This window comes from Elephantulus edwardii, unplaced genomic scaffold, assembly GCF_000299155.1.
Source record: "Elephantulus edwardii isolate Elephantulus edwardi_28Jun2011 unplaced genomic scaffold, EleEdw1.0 scaffold00003, whole genome shotgun sequence".
NCBI lineage: Eukaryota > Metazoa > Chordata > Mammalia > Macroscelidea > Macroscelididae > Elephantulus > Elephantulus edwardii.
This window is the reverse complement of record NW_006399753.1, coordinates 21,204,661-21,225,227: the sequence shown is the minus strand read 5'-3', so window position 1 is coordinate 21,225,227 and position 20,567 is coordinate 21,204,661. Positions and strand designations below refer to the sequence as shown.

At 37.8% G+C, this 20,567-nt stretch overlaps 1 protein-coding gene across 1 annotated transcript in view; it reads right to left on the bottom strand.

The window, feature by feature from the left end:
* TAF2 (TAF2 RNA polymerase II, TATA box binding protein (TBP)-associated factor, 150kDa) overlaps window positions 1–20,567 on the bottom strand; it is a gene marked incomplete at its 3' end in the record, with an annotated part of 74,172 nt that overhangs the window by 33,669 nt on the left and 19,936 nt on the right. The window contains exons 9-21 of the mRNA XM_006879475.1: window positions 20,067–20,087; window positions 19,619–19,718; window positions 17,252–17,337; window positions 15,914–16,049; window positions 14,474–14,628; window positions 13,681–13,795; window positions 12,650–12,759; window positions 11,300–11,365; window positions 9,535–9,787; window positions 8,078–8,218; window positions 4,953–5,063; window positions 2,434–2,627; window positions 787–926 (exon numbers count right to left, since the gene is read on the bottom strand). Of these exons, the coding sequence (XP_006879537.1) occupies window positions 787–926; window positions 2,434–2,627; window positions 4,953–5,063; window positions 8,078–8,218; window positions 9,535–9,787; window positions 11,300–11,365; window positions 12,650–12,759; window positions 13,681–13,795; window positions 14,474–14,628; window positions 15,914–16,049; window positions 17,252–17,337; window positions 19,619–19,718; window positions 20,067–20,087 (1,628 nt within the window). The remainder of the gene's footprint in view (window positions 1–786; window positions 927–2,433; window positions 2,628–4,952; window positions 5,064–8,077; window positions 8,219–9,534; window positions 9,788–11,299; window positions 11,366–12,649; window positions 12,760–13,680; window positions 13,796–14,473; window positions 14,629–15,913; window positions 16,050–17,251; window positions 17,338–19,618; window positions 19,719–20,066; window positions 20,088–20,567) is intronic.

The following is a 20,567-nucleotide window of genomic DNA, read 5'->3' as shown; positions in this document are numbered from 1 at the left end:
TGAACTTCAATCTATACTGAAGACTATATTGCAGTCCCTGACCTTCTGCAGCAAGCACCACTTCAGGTCCTCCTCAGTTTCAGCAAGTAGGGTTTGTGTCATCTGCATAACGCAGATTTTGATGAGTCTTCCTCCACTCCTGCTGCCACATTTCTCCTTATGTTGTTGTTAAGTGCTGTCAAGTCATAGATGAATCATAGCGACCCTATGAATGGAAGTCCTTGACGTTACTTTCATCGTTTCTGCAGGTTCACAGGGTTTCCAGAGGCAAGCTATTTACGGAAATGGATGCCACTCCTGCTTCCAAGCTTGTTTTAACTGGGGAGCTTCACCAAACACTGTCCACCATGGGTAACCATTATCGCATTTGACACATCAGAGTCACAGTGTTCAGCTTCACAGCGACCACATTTCTCCTTATACAGAATAAAAAATAATTCTTAAATATATGAGAAATAAATAAATGTAATCTGGGTGGCATCCACTTCCTAAACAACTTGCCTCCGGAAACTATGAACTTTGATAAATGTCGACAGTTGTAGAGGGGCTTCCGGCCTTTTGTTCACAGGGTCGCTATGAGTCGTGCTCGACTTGAAGGCAATCAACAACATACTTTGATTACATTCATTCATTCATTTATTTTGCATATATTATTTTTAAAAATATCACTGAGTCCTTTGGGCAAAAATTATTAAATAGGAAGCTAATTTGTTAAAAAACTTCCACTTTAAAGATGATAAAATATTTATTTAAAATATGGTATGGGTATGTGTTCTAAGGTGTTACCTTTAGTATAATCAACCACTGCTTCCAAAGCTGCTATCCTGATGTCCACAAAATGGCCATACTCTGCATAAGACTTAAAAAGAGCTGGGTCACTCGGCACATGTCCATTCTTCTGAAGTACTCGAATGGCTCTCAAACAACTGGGGAGGAGCGGGAGGAGAGAGATAATTACATCCACTCTTCACTTAACAACACGGTCAGGTTGCAAAGCACAAATAGTTACGCAAAGATCGATGTTAAGTGAAAACAGAAGGCAAACACAATCCTTACATCAGAAAACAGAGGAGGACTGCATGATTATGTATTTCACTAAATTGGTTTCCTATGCATTAGAGATTAACTGGTGACAGTAAATGGAAAAGCTGATATGATCTAAATCTGCCTTTCCACTTTGGAATACTAAATTGTTGTAATGATTACATAACTTTAATATTAATAACATAATCCTCTTAAAAGAAAACAAATTCCAAAACTTGCTTGAAGCTTAGAACTACAAGTTCTACTATGTGGCTTATAACAGAAATATTAGGAAAAAGAATTATCAGAACAAAATATAATTCAAAGAAAGTCTTTTCATCAAAGTTTTATTAATATATACTTTAGTAAAAATTCAACAATGAAAGGCCAACATTATCTATAATGAATAAATCAGAGGATTAAGTTCTTTCAAGCTCCTGAAAAATAAGCAGAACTTTTTGATAGCTACATACAAAGAAATGAGCAGAATAAAAAAGATATGATATAAAAGGAAGTTTGATAAAACAGAAACTTTTATAATATAGCCAATGAGAAAATTATGTGGACATCAAAAATAATGCTTCTGAAAAACTTCAGAGGATATGAGAAAACTATTTATGGGAATAGTATAAAAACTATGCATGTGTGTATATGTACTGCTGTTGTTGGATACTGTCAAGTCAGAACCGACCCCCAGCTGACCCTCCTGCAGGTTTCCTGAGACAGTTAATCATATGGACACTGCCCATCCTTCTCCCACTGAGCAGCTAGTGGATTCAGACTCCACGCTGCTAAATTTACACAGTAACTAAAGGGGGAAGGGAAACAGAAAGCGATGCTACCAAGCCAAAGGTGGGTGACTTTAAATCCGCAGCCCTCAGGCCTGTCTTTCATTATTTTTGTTCAGACATTCCTCTAGGTCGTATATCCCTGGTGTACAAGTTGCCGTACAGCAGTAACTTGTGGTTGCTGTGAGGCTCAACACTGTGACACGGATGTGTCAAATGCGATAATGGTTGGCTACCCAATGCGGACAGAGAGTGGGGTGGAGCTCCCCGATTAAAAACCAGAAGAAAGGAGGAGTGGCACCCTCTTCCATAATAGCTTGCCTCCGGAAACCCTATGAACCTGGAGAGAGGATGAAAGACACCCAAGCGTTGAGGACTCTCCTTCATAGGGTCGCTATGAGTCGCTTGCGACTCGATGGCACTTAACAACAACAAGGGGGGGAAGCTTGAGTTATCAAAAGACGATTATCTAAAACATTAACAATTTATCTACGAATGGAAGATTCATGGAAGATTTTCATTTCGCCTTTCTCCTTATTTTCTCAGTATTCTATAGTGAGGATAAATTTATTTTATAATTATAAAAACAACTTTAAAGAAAAAGTGAAAAGTTTAATTATACCTCACAGTGATGGTATGCCTATAACTTGGCAGAAGTTTTTCCATATTCAAAAACCTGGTGATTTCTTCAAGAATGAGTCTCACATCAGGATTCAAGTTATCCAAAGTTCGGACTTCATTATTCACACTGACCGCAGGTGTAACAGAGTTGGCAAGGGCATCAATCATTTCTGCACGATAATAGTTATCTGAAAACTAAGCCAAAAACCAATTTAAGAAACAATAAAGTAATTCATACTTCTATCAAAAATTAATAGTCTTAAAAAAAATTTAATAAGACTTTGTAGCTAAAAACCATAACTTATCTGAAAACATAATCAAGTTCTTGTAAATACGCAACCATTTTTTATCATCGATAATTGCTAGTACCCCCAGACACAATCCTCTTGAAGGAAAACCAGAGCACAATTCCTGCCAATAATTAAAGAGCTCCAAATGAGCTACTTATTGCTCTACTGTCTCTGGTGGCCTAGTGGTAAGCAGCTGCACTGCAATCCCGAAGGCAAAAGGTTCAAGGCTATAAGCTGCTCAGAGGAAAGGAAGGGCAATCTTCTCCAGTGCAATTAACTGCCTCGGAAAACCCACCAGAGGGTCAGCTATGGGTCAATTCCAACTCAGTGGTATACAACAACAATAAAAACGCTCAAATATAAATATATAACCAAGGATCAAAAGTATTGGGGGAAAAAAAAAAGTATTGGGGGGGAAACATCAATATAAAAAAATTAAGAGACCAAATTTTCTTATCATCTAGCAAGTCCACTCCCAGGTATATACCCTAACGACATGAAAACAGACATGAAGCAGATTCTCCACACCGACAGTTACTGGAAAATTATTCACAATAGTCAAAGGTATAAATCACCCAAGGACCAATCAGCACATGAAGGGATATACAAAATGTGGTACGATAAATATTGAAAAACTAGGATAAACAAATAAGAAGGGACAAGAGTTCATTAGTGGTTAGGAAGGGTGCAACCAGGACCAGCTGCTTGAGGAGGCTACGTTTCCGCCTCTGTTGATGGGAGACACCTGGACACGTACGGTGGAGAAGGGTGCACAATATGGTGAGATTACGAACATCCCTGAATGGTGCCCTTGAAAATAATTAACATAGCAATTTTTAAACTTGATATATTTTACTATGAAAAAATTAAAACAAAACCAAAGCAACTCGGAGAAAATAAGAGCGTCTAGGAAAAACAAAAGCAGCAAAAATAAAAGTAATATTGTCAGAGTACCTCAGTTTTGAAGAATATTATGTAAAAAAACCCACAAAAATGCAGAAAATAAGGATTAGAATTAAATATGATGACAAAAAAATACCATCTAAACTTCTGAACAAAGAGAAATAAAAAGTAGGCATAAAGTCATGAGAAGGCTGGTATAGAAGACAGTACCAATGATAATAGTTCTAGAAAAAGAAGTAGAGAAAAACACAGGAGAAAGCCATTTAAAAAGAAACTAATTCCGTAACATTTCCCAGAGCCAAAAGAAGATGAGAGCTGAGATTGAAAGGGCTCGTGAGCAATCCGCTCAATGCTGTTCCCAGTCCACAGGGGGAATCCAGTGAAACTTCAGGACACTGAAGAGAAACACATGCTGCAAACACATGTTTTCTATCTTCTTGAGGGAAAAAACCCAACCATATGTTGCACACATAAAAGAACAGAAACGAAAAGAGCACTGGGCTTCTCTCAAAGCTCCCTCAGAGATAAAGAACAATGCTTTAAAATTCTGAGGAACTTGAGATAATCTTTAAAATGTCAATTAAAAAATATTCCTGGAAGTTTTCCCAAAATCAAATAATGTAATTCAGTTTAACTTGTAAAAAATGCCTGCCTTGAAAATGATATTCTTTTCTCAACTATCTATATGGAGTCAAAGTGAAAACAGTAACTCAAACGATTAGATAGATCTTAGGGGCACAGACCTTACGCTAATGGGGGAGGATCAATTCAGAAAAGAAGGGTGAGAGCGAGAACTCTCTTGTGAGTACAAGAAACTGTCTTACTTGGTACAAGAAAAATAAAAATGTAACTGTGTTGCCAGATTTCACCAAATTGAATCTTAGTTTGCACTCCAACTACATTTGATGCATTATGTATGTCCATATCCTCACAGATATGAAGAATCTTTCAAAACCAACAAATAATCGTTTTTCCATGCACTGATTATTCATTCCAAGAAATCCTGTTTGCCTGTCTCTATCTCTAAAAATATTAATTACCATGAACTTAATAATGATTAAGAATCCCTGGTAACATTTACTGTATACCACGTGGAGCTACTAACTGAAAGGTCAGTGGTTTGAGTTCACCAGTCTACCTTTGGAGAAAAACTCAGCAATCTCTGTTCATAAAGCTTTGCAGCCTCCAAGCCCAGCAGAGGCTTGTGATGACTTGTCATCTCCTCGACAGCAATGAGTGTGGTTTCTGGATTTCAACAATGACTACTCATTTCTTTACACACAAAACACCAATGGGTAATTTCCCAACCTTATGAAAGGTGCCTTACCTTGTTTTTTCTGTTGTCATTATACTTGATTAAGTCTAAAATAAATGTTAAGACTTCTTTGGGACAGAGGTTATGAACATCTCTCAACAAAGCCATTGCAACTGGCATAGTCTGAAAAAGGAAAGAATAATTTATCATCATTACAATTCACGAAATTACATACAGAAAAAGGATTACTCTAAGGCTGAAACGTATTTTCTAAAACAAGCCAAAGCCGCCTAAACTCCCACCCTTCTTCACGGAAAAGATGTAAAAAGTATTCAAAGAAGAGAAAGTTGGAAAACAAAGGAAGAGGTACAGGAAGCTCTCTGTAGCCCATAAGCCTAGTTGTTGTTGAATGCAGTCAAGTCAAGCACAACTCATAGCGACCCTATAAACAAAAGGCAGAAGCCTTTCTATAACTATTGACATTTATCAAAGTTCATAGTGTTTCCAGAGGCACGTTATTTAGGAAGTGGATGCCACTCCTGCTTCCAAACCTGTCTTAAGCTGGGAGCTCTACCAAACACTGTCTACCATGGGGTACTGTTATGGCATTTAACACTCAAATGGCACAAGGTTCAGCATCACAACAACTCCAGGTTACTTGAGTACAGCAGACTGACAGAAGAGTGCTGTACCAGTTAGAACAATGTTCCTCCAAAATACGATAACAACCAACTTTAAGTAAAAAGGCCCTCCCTGAGGTCTTGTTGACTCTAAACAAGAGACTTAAATACAAACAACGAATATAGTATGTTTTTGTTGTTATGTGCCCTTGAGTCGCCTGCCATGTCTAGTGACCCTATGTACAGCAACTCTGAAACCTTCCTTGTCCTGAGCCAGTCTCACTAATTCCGACAGACCAAGCCCCACTGCCCCATAAGCCTCAGAGGATGGAAAGTATAAGTAATGTGTAAACAGAATTAATTCAGCTCTATGTGTGACTTTTAGCCGCAGGTAAACCATTATTCAACTTCTAATTTGTTTACTGTTTAGAAATCTCGGTTTCTCCCACAAGCATCCTGAGTATTAAATTAAATCATAATCACAGGGCCTACAGTGGAGTTCAATCAATTCCATTTTCAGCCTAGTTTTAGGAAAAAACTGCAAGTCACTGATGTTCTCCTTTCCAAATTTTCATAAACAACTTCTCTACAGAGGTGGAAATATGACTCACATAAGGTGGTAACTTCTAACAATAAAATGAAATTCGCTCAACTCCAGGCCGAACTATACAGATGAACAGACAGCACAGGCCTCAGCAGACAAGAAGATTCAAACGACTTCCTCTCGTCAAAAGAATTAGATCCTCTAAACCAGGAGGCCAAAAAGGGGAAGACCCTTCGCGTGCCAGAGTAACAACAGTAGTCAGTGGGGCTGCTCTCAAAACAGAGCGACTACAAACAGTAACTCAAAGCCACCACCCCACAACCACCACTTTCTAAATTTCTGTTATGGAAAACTTACTGTCAAGAGAGCATAGTATAAAACGACTTAACATGCTTGGTTTAATTTTACTCTTGAAAAAGACAATCTTTTCACGTTCACAAACTGAACCTTAAGAGGTTAAAAATTGCATCCATGTATTAAGTAGCAAAAATAGGAGTGAAATTGGATTGAAGCCCTAGCTGCACTAAGAGTTCTAAGTTTTATTGCTTCTGACCATTTAAGCTGTCTGCATTCTAGAGTTAGGTTATTCCTTGGATAGGGACCTCATGCTTGGAAAGGTGGAGAGATGGGGAAGGAGATGAAAGTCATTAACCAGGTAGACTGACACAGTGAGTGCAGCAATGGGCATGAGTGTGTCACAGATTCTGAGGATGACAGGCTAGGGTCACAGGTGACTCAATGGCACATAACAACAACAACATAGGCTAGGGCGGGGTTCAGACTGGTTGCTGATAAGACTACTATGAGTCATACTCAATGGCCCCTACCACCACCATACTCTCGAAAGGGAGCTCTGTCCCAAGGGAATTTCCTGCTAACCTGAAGACTGCACCTCCCCAGCAGTTTGAAAGCCCAGGTGCTCCACAGAAGACAGATATGCATCTCCTCCCATATGATTTCCAGTCTCCGAAAACTAGTGAAACTAGTGGTGGGTCAGAATTTAATTGGTTCATACTTAATGGAAACGAGTTTGGAATGCGTGTTTAATAGTCTAGAAGGACTGTGATCCTACTTGTATTCTCCATGTAATCAACCAAAGGGAAAAGTTTCTAGTTGCCAGTGACTTGATGGCACAGAATAACAACAACCTCTATACTAAGGGGTCCTGTTGGTGTAACATGTGGCATACTGAGCTGACAACCAAAGGTTGGCACAGCTGTTCCATGTGACAAAGAAAGGCAATTTCCTTGCATAAAGATTTACAACTTCCAAAACCCAAGGAGGGTTGCCATGCAACTGAATCAGTGTCAGTGTCTGGGGGTAAGTAGCCTTAATGCTATTAACGTGCATAATGACATTTACTTGCGCACAGGCCATAAAATTAATGAATGATTGCTTCAAGTTTTTTTTAAAAAAAATTTAGAAACAAATAAATAACAAAGAAAACTTTTTCTAAGAAAATAGGGCTTCAATTCAGTTCACACTGGTCCAGTCATGGCTGATACAATGAAACTGGAACAGACCTGAGTTTGTAAAATATCAGTGTACTAGGTGATGATTTGAATGGGAAACGAGATGAGTCACGGCCCTGGAGGGAAGGGGAGAGTGGAAGCAGTGCAGTGCGCCCTGTGAGGAGCGAGTCTCACAGGGGAGAATGCAGGGTTCGAGCCGGCCCTGCGGATGGCTGCGCGTCATCCCCGAGCTGTACACTACTGCACCATCTGTTCCTGTCAAGAGATGTGGCTGACTCGCACAAACAGGCTGCCCTTGTTTTCCAAGAGGGAGATTAAGTTTTTAACAGGGTGTCAACGTGTAATGTTTCCCATTTTGGTACTCATTCCAGTACACCCATACTGTGCAAATCCAAGTGTGTTCCAATTACTCTGTTAGCCCTGACTGCACTGGGAAGAACTGATCTGAAGCCCTGGAAGAAAATAAACATACCCAGTATTTGAATAGTTTCCCAACTTAAACTGAGATACAGAGATAGTGGCATAAAATAGAATCATGTGGAAAGTTTATGTAAACTGTACCTTCTGTAGAAAATAACTTTGAAAGCTCATAAAGTTGTTTGTTTTCACAATGTTTGGACACGTTTTACAACAAAACATCCTAGTGAAGAGTGACTTCATAGCTGGTGGTCCTGTCCATGTGCTCACCATCGAGTTTGCAATCTGAGTAAATAGAAGATGAAATCATTTCCATCACCATGGCAAGCATAGTTTAGATTAGCAAAACAGCTTTCTAAACCTTACCCATACAATATCAATTCTCAGAAATTCAATACTTTATAGCCTTTCACTACTGTTTAAAAAAAATATAAACTACTTACAATGAAATTATATGTGCACTTAACTTTTAAATATCAGTACTTATTCTCCTGTTTACATATGTGTTTACAAAAAGTTTCTATTCTGAATGTGAAGTCGTCTGTCTTAGATTTAATTCTAATGTACTTAAGAGACACATCACTGGAGACTTTTATAAGGTTTTTCAATCTACTCTAATTGAAAAACAAGCCATGTTTCTCAATTTACAATAGTTTTACAATACTACCATTTACATTTGTAGGAACATTTCCCAAACAATCCATTATCTTCTGGTTATATGTTTAGTGTATATAAAATGTATCTGTCTCAAAAGAATAAAATGGTGATTAATTTAAAGTTATATATTCTAGTTTTATGGCTTTGTTAAAAATTCAGCATGTAAGAATTGCAAAGCTCTTTACAGAAGTAATGACATTACTTCTTTAGCAGATGTATCAAAGAAAATCAGGTTTTCTCTCATCCATGAGGAAAAATAATAGGCATTCAATACCTCACCCCTTGTCACTAATAGTAAAACACATCCAAACAATTATTGTACTAACAAGTTTAGCAGTGAAGAAGTTAAGAACTTCACTAAATGAGAATGAGCCTATCGATTATGAAGATGTTTTTTTAAATACCTGGAAACAAGTATTTCAGGACAAATTTTTGTCTGTATATTCTTTCAGATTTTATTTGTTCTAACTTTAGTGTTTTTTTGCATCTAAAGAAAAAGATTTCATTTTCTTAATAAATTAATTTTAGTATGTTTCATTATACCATATTATGTATCACTAATATTGATTCCTAAGTCCAAATCAGCATGAAATAATTACCATAGGGAAAAAGGATCCCTTGCTTTCATGTACTAAAACGTAAATTACCATTCAAATGAAAGAATTTCTACCAAACTCATGCATTAAAGATGTTTTTCAAGTCAGTAAAATGGTAAAATGATCTCTTTCATCTTGTTATCTGATTTTTCAGTTTGACAACTGTAAAATCTTTGCATGCATTATTTTAAGACCAAATCAGTTTTGTTATGAAACACCTGGCAAAGGTTTCAAGGGACCAGCTCTATGTAAACTTAATGATCACAGTGACTATAAATTAACTTTCAAGAAGTTACAAATAATCGGTGCAGCAGTCACCTTCCTTTTTCCTGTTGCACATAAGCTCACCTTCGCCAGGCAGAAGCAAGCCGACATTCTTACTCGGTAGAAGCACTGCTCCTGGTCTAGGATGTCAGTGAGTGCAAGCCGAGATGCTGGGGTAGGGAACTTTTCCAGAGCCAGAATGGATTCCTGCTGTGCCACCACGTCCCTCTCGTAGCGGAGCTGATACTGCCACATAAAGTCAGCCTGTTCAAACTCTACCTTCCTCAGGACTGACATATCCGGGTCAATCCTTATCCAGAGCAACGGGGAATCGGCACTGGAAGAGAAAGACACACAGCCATAGTTTACAACTTAGTACCGTATAGTGAGAAAATGAAAAGAAAAAAAAATTCATTTACGGGCCAGATGGCGCCTGCAGGTGTACTATTCAAGACTGCCTTAAGAGTTGTACGATGGCCATTTGTTTTATATCTTCATTGACAATTTTATTATCATGCCTAATATATTTTAACTTTTTCAGAAAGGGTAATCTCTATCAAACTTGCTCAGACTTCCAATGATAAAACAGTAATTATCAAAAGGATTCTGAATTGTTCATTTTCTGTTTGGAAATAGCTTGCTTCTGGATTAAGTTTTGTTTCTATGTGATGGGACAATCGTGAAGCCAACACAACATGTCAGTTCCAACTCAGAGTGACGAGCCTCCCTCGGGTTTCCAAAGCGGCCCATCCTTTTCAATGAGAGCAGCTGTAGATTCAAACCGCCTAGTTTTTGCTTAGCAACTCAGTACGTTACAAACTCCATTCACTACAGCTGTAAATAAGCAACCTTTGGTGGACAGCAATCTGTGACAATCAAAGGAAAGTATTTTATGAAATTGTTAGAGACTTTCGAAACTTTTTGCCTTCTTTCAAATGCTAGCCTTGTGATGATATTTTCAAAATATTACGATTTGCAATCGTAATTTGGAGACACAGAACAAATTTATGCTTTTCAATATAAAAAGCACTAGTTAGCAAAATCACACACTTCTTACAAAGTTAATAAGCAGTTTTAAAAACCTAGTTTATGTCAATACACCCGTCCTAACAGCACCAGTTGGAATATGAACTCCATTCCACAAATATTACTAAGTATTTACTACAAGCAAAGTACTTATTATGGAAAAATGAACAATGATCCTAAAGTAAATGGGTCTGTATATAAATATCATTGATAATTTGGCAACCAAATTCGTAAACAAGCATAAATGTTTCATTAAACATGTAGACACAGGATGGATGGATAAAATACAACTGTTTGAGCTGTATCAGACTTAAAGAAACACCATCAATAATAGCACATGAAATTGGGAACAGTGGTTTAGAAACTATTTAGTAAATAAAAGGAACTCCAAGTGCTCTCTGGATCCCTGGTCCAAAGAAAGGGGAAAATTAATCTCACCTGAGAACTCATTAAAAACACCTGGACCCCATCAGTGAAGCACTAGATAAGAAACTGCATTTTACAAAGTACACGACATGATTCAAAAGCACATGAGAGTCTCGAAGTACCACTCTGAAGACCACAGGGAGCAGGAAAGCTGCCCGGTGCGCCTGGGCCCATCCCCTCAAGCTCCTGCCTCTCCACAGACCTGATGGTCAGGTCAGGTTCACTTTCATCTATCTGCTTAATTATGGTTGTAGGAGAGGTTCTTTTAAATGTTTCTACTGTCTTTAAGAACGCCATGAAATAACTATTTCCAGGTCAATCATACACTTTTAGAGAAGTTTAAAACTAAAAAGGATAATACAAGTTCTATTACTATTTTTAAACTGAAGTCACTTACTCCATTGCAGAAAGATCCATGTCAACTTCTTCTCCATTCATCAGAGGAATTTTTTTCTTCTTATTTCTACATTTGAAGAAAAGAAGGTTTCAAAATGGTGAGATTTCTAATTTTGAATTAAGAATTTCAAGTTGTTGTTTACCATTGAGTTGGAAGCAACTCCTAGCTGTTGTGCCTGCCAGTGGGTTTTCAGAGGCACTGAATCACATGGGAGGAAACTGCCCGTATTTCTCCTCTAGCAGCTGGTGGGTCTGAGCAATGTGCTTTCGGGCTGGCAGTGTAGCTCGTTGTCACTAGGCCACCAGTGTATCCTCTGAATCTCACGGAAGAGACTGCTTATCTCCATCATGTGGAGCAACTTGATGGCCTCAAACTGCCAGCAGCTAAGCCTCTGGGTTAACAGTGCAATTCCCTACAGACTTCCAGCCAACCAGAGCTCTCCAAGGACTGATCTCTGGGAGGCACCACTGTATAAATACAGCATGAAGCCAGCTTGAATGTCTGGTACTTCCTAATCAATGTACCACTCCAGTCATTTTTAAATAATATTCAACAAAATTTTACTTGCATTTGATAGTAATGATACTGCTTAATAACTTCTGTGCTTGACAAGGAATTACTAGAAATTCAAACTGGGTTTAGAAAAGGGCATAGTTTGAGGGATAGCTGATTATGCGGGTAGTGAAAAATTCCTCCTTTTTAGTATCTTTCTCTTCTCTAGAATTTTTCACTACACGCATAATTAGCACCTCTCTCCGTATCTAATGCTATCACCATTACCATTTTCCCTCTACTTCCTCTAGATAATAATGCTTTAGACTATTAAAAACAAATCTAAGCTACCTTCCTTAATATATGCTGGCTCAAAAAAACCTCAAACTTCTATTCCCACCAAGAAATGAATTCTCAAAATGCTACATTTAAAAAAAAACTTCTAAAGAGAAAAATGTTACCAGCATTAGAAACAAAGAGTATTTGGAAAACATTAACCTGAAGCATTACAGAAAAAAAAAAACCACCCTGTAACAATTACCCTACTTAAAAATTAAAGTATACAATAGGATCTCAATGTAGTGAGTTAAACTACTATTGTTGCTATATGCTGCTGAGTCACCTACGACCCTATGAAGAGCAGCTCTCAACCTCTCCCTGCCCTGAGCCAGTCTCAATAATTCTGACACACCAACCCCCACTGTCCCAGGTACTGCATCAATCCATCTCATCTGGAGTCTTCCTCTCCTGTGCTACCCCTCCACCCTACCAAGCACTATGTCCTTCTGTAAGAACATCATGTTAAACTATAGTCGCCAGTTTCATAAATTTGGTTTACAGTGCTAATTCAAAACCTACCTTCTGCTTTTAGAATGGCAGGGTATATCATGCTTAAGACTGTTTTCTTCAATTTGCAAAGTATGATTGAAGGAGCCATCTAATTCCTGCACTGTTACTTTCAGTGGTCCCTTTAAAAAGAAATGTAATTTCAAAGGCAATACTAATATATATGCAAGTATTAGCAGAATGAAAAAAGGAAGAGAAAGAGAAACACACAAACATATAAAAGAAAAAAAATTTGAAGAAAGATGTTGATCATTTAAAAAATCACAAAAGGGCAAAACAATTAAAATTTTTATTGCTGATCAGGGCAGGTAATCACACAGCAAGAGTGTGAATGAGCAATATTTATTTCTATCTCCAAGTCCCTTTGCAAAGCTATAAATCTTTATGGAAGCGGTTTTCTCCCATAGCATAGTTGGTAGATTCTAAGCACTATTTTTTTTCACACCTCTTTTCTGATTAGCCGTTTTGATTAGCTTTTACCACTGCACTCCCAGAACCCCTTGCTTCTGCTTAACAACAAGCAACAACTCACTGCTGTTGAGCTGGAAGCTACACGGAGCTGACGACCCAGCAGGCTCCTAGAGACAGTTAATAGTACAGGAGGTGATGGGCCCGGGCTCTCCCGTGGAGCCGCTGGGGGATTCAAATCGCCTGCCTTTGGGCTGGCAATGCAGCTCTCTATTCACTCGGCCTCCAGAGCTCATGACAGAAAAATAACAGTATTTTATTAGAGTATAAAAAAATACTATTTCTGGAGACAAAAGCTGTTATTGCCAAATAATGAGAAAACTGGGAGTGTCTGAGCCCACTGAAATCTCGACTTATAACTCCTTTCACTGACTCTTAGTAACTTTTCAATTCCAATCTCTGCCAACAAAACCTTATCTGGTGTGCTGAACTCTAACTTGTAGTTTCAAAACTTTTATTTTTGTAATAATTCACAGTCTATCATCTACTTTTTCTTATGCCTAAGAGCTTCCTATATGGAAATTAGAAGACAGTGATGTAAAGTACTGTTTAGAAAAGTAGAACCGAAAACTCACCACATATTTCTGTGTTCCAGGAGATGTATAATCTTGCTTTATTTCTAGTTCTAAGACATTTCGTTTTCTATTAAATGCAAAACTCCCGTAAAATTTTACCACTCCACTCTGGTCTCTAAAGAACTGTAAAGGAATCTTTATACAATGAAACGAATATGAACTAACCAAATGAGTTCATTATAGTAGAGATCATGTTCAAATGTATTCCCCAAGAATTCAAGGCCTGAGGACCATCCTGTACTGAGAACCAGATGGCAAAGTATTTAACATTTTTTTGTGGAAAAGTTTCTCCAGAATCAAACAAAATTTCTGAAACATTAAGTTTGTGCTTTGAAAAGAAGGAAACTATCCTAACAGTTATTCACAGAATTGAATTTTAATAGGAAAAAAAAGGCAAAACCGGTAGCGTTCCAAGATACCGCTTGAGTTATGCCAACCTAGAACCACATCTCAGACTCACCAGCCAACCACATGTTCTTAAGTAATTCTACAGCCACGTCTGGTGAATTATGTATCTCCTCAACCAACAAATCTATTACCTTACTCACACTAAAAACAATTCCAGAATATGCCAAATTTAAAATACACAGCTACATATATATTCCTATGACTTGATTAGTAGGCAACTCAAGAAAATGCTTCACAGTTCAGGCATTTCTCAAAGTATTTAGAAAATGAAATAATTCATACCCCCTCTTTAGTCCCTCAGATGTCCCTTGGCCCCCACCTTTCCCTCATACACACACCTTACTCCCTTCCCTCCTCTACGAACTACTTCCTATTAAAAGGATACACCCACTGCTTTATTAAAGGCTGGATGTCTTTGCCAGAGACATTGGAGATGGATTTCAAAAAGCCATGTGTGGAAACCAGCATCTGACTCCACATGTGAGACTGGAACTTCTGAGATGAAGCAGTACTAGCCAGACTTAGCAGCTTATTGAAAACCTGGAAGGCCAGAAGTATCAATTAGTAAAGTTATATGACATAGCATATTGCTTGAAAGTCTGTACTACAGATACTTTTCAAGATCATTTCATTATAGGCAATTATAGTTATTGTGTGTTTATGTTACGTACAGTTCAGGTTGAAGAGTACACAGCAATAGAAATATGCAAAGATCTAAAAAGAATAAAACCATTTTTCCTACAAAGATTAATGAATATTAATGATATCCTAGAAACACAAAAGCATTTTTACTGATAATCATAACTAATATTATAATTAATAATGAATAAACAATATAATGCCTGTAATTTAGTACACTACCAGCTCCATAGAGAAACTGGTATTATTCAAGAAATCGAGAATACTCATTTGGATTTATACCATCCCACAAAGTTAAATGGCCATTTATGAATGAACTCTTATTTTTTTTTTTATTATACTAGTTTATTTACAAAATTCAAATACATTGTTTTCCACACCAGATTCTTCCAATTTCCCTCACCCTCACCCATATTTACTCTCTTTTCTATTTTAAGGAAGAATAAAGGAATTTTCTTTTAGGAAAATGAAAAATAATTATACAAAATTAGTAAGTTATTTTTCATTGACTGCTAATATTATGAATCAATGATATTTCTAAACATTTATACTACAACTGTTTTGTAACTATTGAAATGGTACTTCAAAACTTCCTTAGACTATACAGGAGAATTAAAGCAGTAAAAATTATCTTGTAGCTTAGTTTTAGCTACTAAGAGAAAAAAAAACCCAAACACAGTAAAAGTTTTCTAAACAGCACATCATTCTTAATGTCAACATTCTAAGGAAAGCAGAAAACAAATCACAAGCATAAACAGGTTTTCATTTTATTACCACATCCTAATTTTATTTTTCACAATAATTCAATGCAAAGTGGCACAAACATGGGTATTCTATAACTGAAGAACTACAAATGACAAACACAAAAATTTCTCATGGTTACAGAGTGGGCAAACGGCAGGCAAATATTACAAACCCACTGCCCCAGAGTCATTCTGGCCCCTGGCGACCCTCCAGCAGGTATCCACGCCTGTAAATCTATACAGGATAAACTGCCCGTCTTTCTTCCACTCTATTCTGATGGATCCAAACAGCTGACCTTTTAATTAACAATTCAACACATAACTCACTAAACCAACAAAGATCCTAATTAATAAGAGAAATGAAACGATCAAGCTAAATGCTCTGAGTAAGATAACACACGCACAGATCTTTCTTTACCATCATTAAGTTCTTTAACACTTACCTGTAGCATAAACTCCATACTGATTCTATTTTCAATCAATCTCATCACAAAGTGTGCTTTACACTGGAACATGGTGTAATATTCCCAGGAGAGAGTGTGTGGATGTCTTATTGAAAAGTGAAGATGGGATGCGGGACTAAATAAGAGAGACAGAGATTTACTTAATTGAACACAACTTAACATTTAAACAAGAGATAAACTTCATAGTTCTATCAAGAAAATTAATTCCAAAATTTCTTAACTCAAAGTGGTTTTAACATCTAAATGCTAAAGCTACAATCTGAAATGTTTCTGTGAAAAAACTACAGGGTATCTTTTTCTTCAGAAGTGGATGACAAACACAGCTACACATCCAAGAATAAGTGAAGACAGATAACTGGGATCTTCTAAAATTAAATAAGTATGCTCATCAAAATATTTTATCCAAAGAGTTAAGACAATGGATGGACTGGGGAAATAAAATCTTCTGAGAATAAAACATATGATCAAGTGCTCGCTTCGGCAGCACATATACTAAAAATTGGAACGATACAGAGAAGATTAGCATGGCCCGTGCGCAAGGATGACACGCAAATTCGTGAAGCGTTCCATAATTTTTAAAAAAACAAAAAACAACAAAACAAAAAAAAAACATATGATCAAGATTTAATCTTTAAGACACAGTACATGGAAAGCATCAAGGAAAAGACAATGTATTAAAAAAATGAATAAAGGACATGAAAGGTCCTTCACAAAGGAAGACACTCCAAAAACCAACACCTACAGGAGAAGATCCTTTTACCATCAACCCCAAGCCCACAGCTGTCAGGTAGGTGCCCTCTCACGGTGACCTTCCTTCAAGTTTCCAAGACTGTAAATTTCAACAGGAGCAGACAGCCCCTCCTCCTCCTCCCATGTGCAGCTGGATTCACACACTGACTTTCTGGTTAGAAGCCCAGCATGTAACACACTGCATCACCAGAGCTCCTGCCGCAGTACATTGCTGCTGAGTCGGAACCGACCCATAGCTGACCAGCCAGCAGGTTTTCGAAGGCAGTAAATCGCACGGGAAGAGACTGCCATCATCAGCCGTGAGAAAGACAAACATCAAACTACAAAATGTAGGAGCTGGTGTAAGAATTGGAGAAATTTTGAAGTAGTGTTGAGTAAAAAAAGATATTACAAAGTATCTGCAAGAATTTTACCATCATGGCAAATATCCATCTACCAGCATTTATGGCATCAAAATTACCATATACTATCACTACTCCTGTGGCTTTGTGTGGGCCTCAATGACCGAAGAATGGTGATTCTTAAAAGTAAGATTTAAAATATCACCTCTAAAAAAAATAAACTTACTTATCTTTCTCTTTTCCTCCACTAAAAATGGGATGCAGTAACACTCCACCAGTCTTTAACTCATATGCCACTATTTTGTCCAGTTCCTTAAAGAAACAGAAAGTAAAAACAGAAATCAGTGAAATTGTTTTTTTTTATATATCAGACATCAAACTTAGCTGTGCGTTCTCATTTCCTGGAACCAGAATCGAAATTTCTTAAAATAAGTGAGACATCTATTTCCAGAGTATGCTATGTACTCATAAACAAAGCCGACTACACGGCAGACCAAACGACAGAGCTAAGATGCCCTCTCCGCATCACGGCCGCAGGGCTGACCAGAAAGCAGCCTGGCAACAGTTCCTAACAGCTCCTTCCAACCTCTCTGACTGGACTTTGAACTTACTTTCTTCCTTTTCTGTCTTTGGGGGATTTAATAAGCAAGTTAGAAGAAGAAATGGGGATAAAATTATAGGAATCCATCATTTAAAAAACCTTTGCTAGAAAAAAGTTTAAAAAACTAAATGTTCAGGGATAAATAATGTACATGGCATTGAAACAGATGAGGGAGAGAACTGTATAAAAGGAATATGTGATTAGGCATTTCTGGCATGTTAAGAGTCCAGAATAAGAGCTGCATAGTAAAGTGCTCTGGGGGCGGGGACTGTATAACAATGAAAGAACTTTTTTCCCGAAGAAAAAAGCGAACTGGGGGGAGAGGGGGAGGAAAATGTACAACGAAATTGCATGGAAATCCAAGTTCTTTATAAACTTACAATTAAATCTCAATTAAGAAAAAAAATAAATGCTCAGTAAAAAACCCACGAGAATTCAATTGTGCTGGACAGTCACGTCCAGTTTAAACCACACAGCTGCGGCCCGGGTGCGGTTAGCTACCCTCACTCTTGGCAGAGTCCTGGTGACTGTGTAACAGAATGAAGGAGTGCAAGCCCTGCGCGAGGGCCCAGGTGGCGGCATGTCTGAGGCCAGGGGGACAATATTCTGTTCTTAGCCCCAGGATTGCTATGACCTGGTATTTTAGAGTTAGAACATTAGGCTTTTCTTCTAATCTAATCTGAGGGTATTTGAAATACCAGTAACAAAATTTCTAGCATCATAGCAAAAGCCAGTCAATAGATAAACTGACAGACAGTAGTGGAAATATAACATTGATGTGTTAAAAACACATTAAAATGGCTAAAGGTCATGTTTAAATCCTAACTCTATTACTTACTGTGTAACTTAACCCTTCCATGCTTCAGTTTTCAGAGCATTAGTTAATATTTCTAAAATCTTTCTGATGTATTGGATACACTGTTAAGGGTTAAATGTTATTTTTTTCCTTCAGTAGTTTACAAAATGAAGATGATCTCTCCCTTTTGGAAGCATGAATCCTTTATTATTTCTAGATGTTCAAAGTCTTTTACAATTTTAACTTCAGAACTTACTTGAGTATAGGCTTTGATAATGAAAATAAAAGGACAGAAGGGAGAATACGGAAGGTTTTGCTTAATGTCATTGGAAAAGATGTATTTCCACCCGGAAAGGAAAAAGCTAAGTACAGTATGAGTAAAAACGTTGATGAACAGAATTTTTACAATTGTCGTTATAACTGTTACATACTATGGAGTTGGAACTGGCCTTTAAGCTGACCTTCTAGAGAGTTTTCAGAGGCAGTAAACAGCGTAGGAGGAGACCGCCCATTCTTCTCCCGTGGAATAGCTGGCTGGCTGGAACTGCATGCCTTTAGGTTGGCAATGCAGGTCCTTAGAACTAGGCCACCAGAGCTCTATTATGAACAGAATGGGCTAAGCAATTAAGTTTGTTTGTTTGAGGGAAAAGTTGGACAGATCAAATCCTTAAATAGTAGGAAAAAGATCCACTCTCACAGTGAGTATAATCACCCTCAAGCACTAGTCAGTCTATCACAAACACTTACCTCATACAGGGCACCACACAGTACACTGCACACATGATGCTTCCCAGTCCCTTCTCATGGGGTAGATATGACCTTCATCATCACCCTGTTTTACTTATACGGATGTGACGATGACCAAAGTCACAAAGCTAAACACGACTAATAGAAGGATGTGGAATATATCCAAAGACTGACTGGATACTAAAAAGACTGATTGAATACTAAATATGCTCCTACTTAAAAGAAAATAAAGATGATGACACCAGCATCTAAAGTGATGGACCACAGGATGCAGATCAAATATACTGTTAGTCTTTTTTAGGAAAGTGATTTCAGTTTTACTGTGAGAACTTAGGAATTCTGAAGAGATATTTTTATATGCCTATTAAAAATAAAGGGCATGTGTTTTGGAAACCAGTAGCACACTAGCAGGTTTTTAGTGAATTAAAAGTGGAGTTTTCAATCATTACCTCTTTAATCCAATGGCGGTACTCATTAACACCGAATGTTTTTTTCATCCAAAGTCCATAAATATAGCCTGAAATTCCTTTCAGCACCCACTCATCAGACCTCAATAAAAAGATAAAACAGAAGCATCTTTTAAGCAAGAAAATCCTCACAAAAAGTAGATAAGGACAATGGAGCAAGTGCAGCATTTATTTACTTCCTGGCTTTTCTAAAGTAAAATGAAATGAACAAATTACTTGATTTTCCACACTTCCTCTGACCAACCTAACTGACTCCACTTTCTTCTTTGCATCTGAATTTACAATTAATGATAAAACTGCTTTACAGAGTTGTTTCCAATATAATTTATCCCATACATATGCTCTAATTTATCCTACGATGGCTTGGACTCTGGTAGGGTGGTATAACCTACTGGGCTGGTAACCCAAAGGGGTGGCAGTTTTAACACACCAGTCATCCCAGGAGAGAAAGACGGGCAGTGACAGTCACCTCCCTTATGATGATACAGCTTCGGACCTGATGCAGGGCTCCTGTGAAGGGGAGCCGACCCCACAGCACTGGGGCGACGGTTCTGCTCTGGCAGTGCTGCTTCTATTGCTTAACTACACTCACACCACCTGCCTGTAAGGAAATGCTTGCCCACAGCCAGGACCGTATGAGTCAGCTCTTAAAAGTCCTCTTCTGATACTGCCAATCCTATGCATAAAAAGTTGATTTGCTTAGTATCATTAGTCATCTTATTCATCCACTCAAACACTTTACCTATTATCTCCAAGTACTATTCTTTAACCAAACAATGACTAGGGAGGACAGGGGAGAATTGATGCCGCCTTTGAGCTGTGGTGCTGGAGAAGAGTACTAGATATACCATGGACTGCTAAGAAAATGAACAGGTTCATCCTTGAGAGGGTTAAACCAGGCTGCTCCTTGGAGGCAAGGATTCTGGGGCTT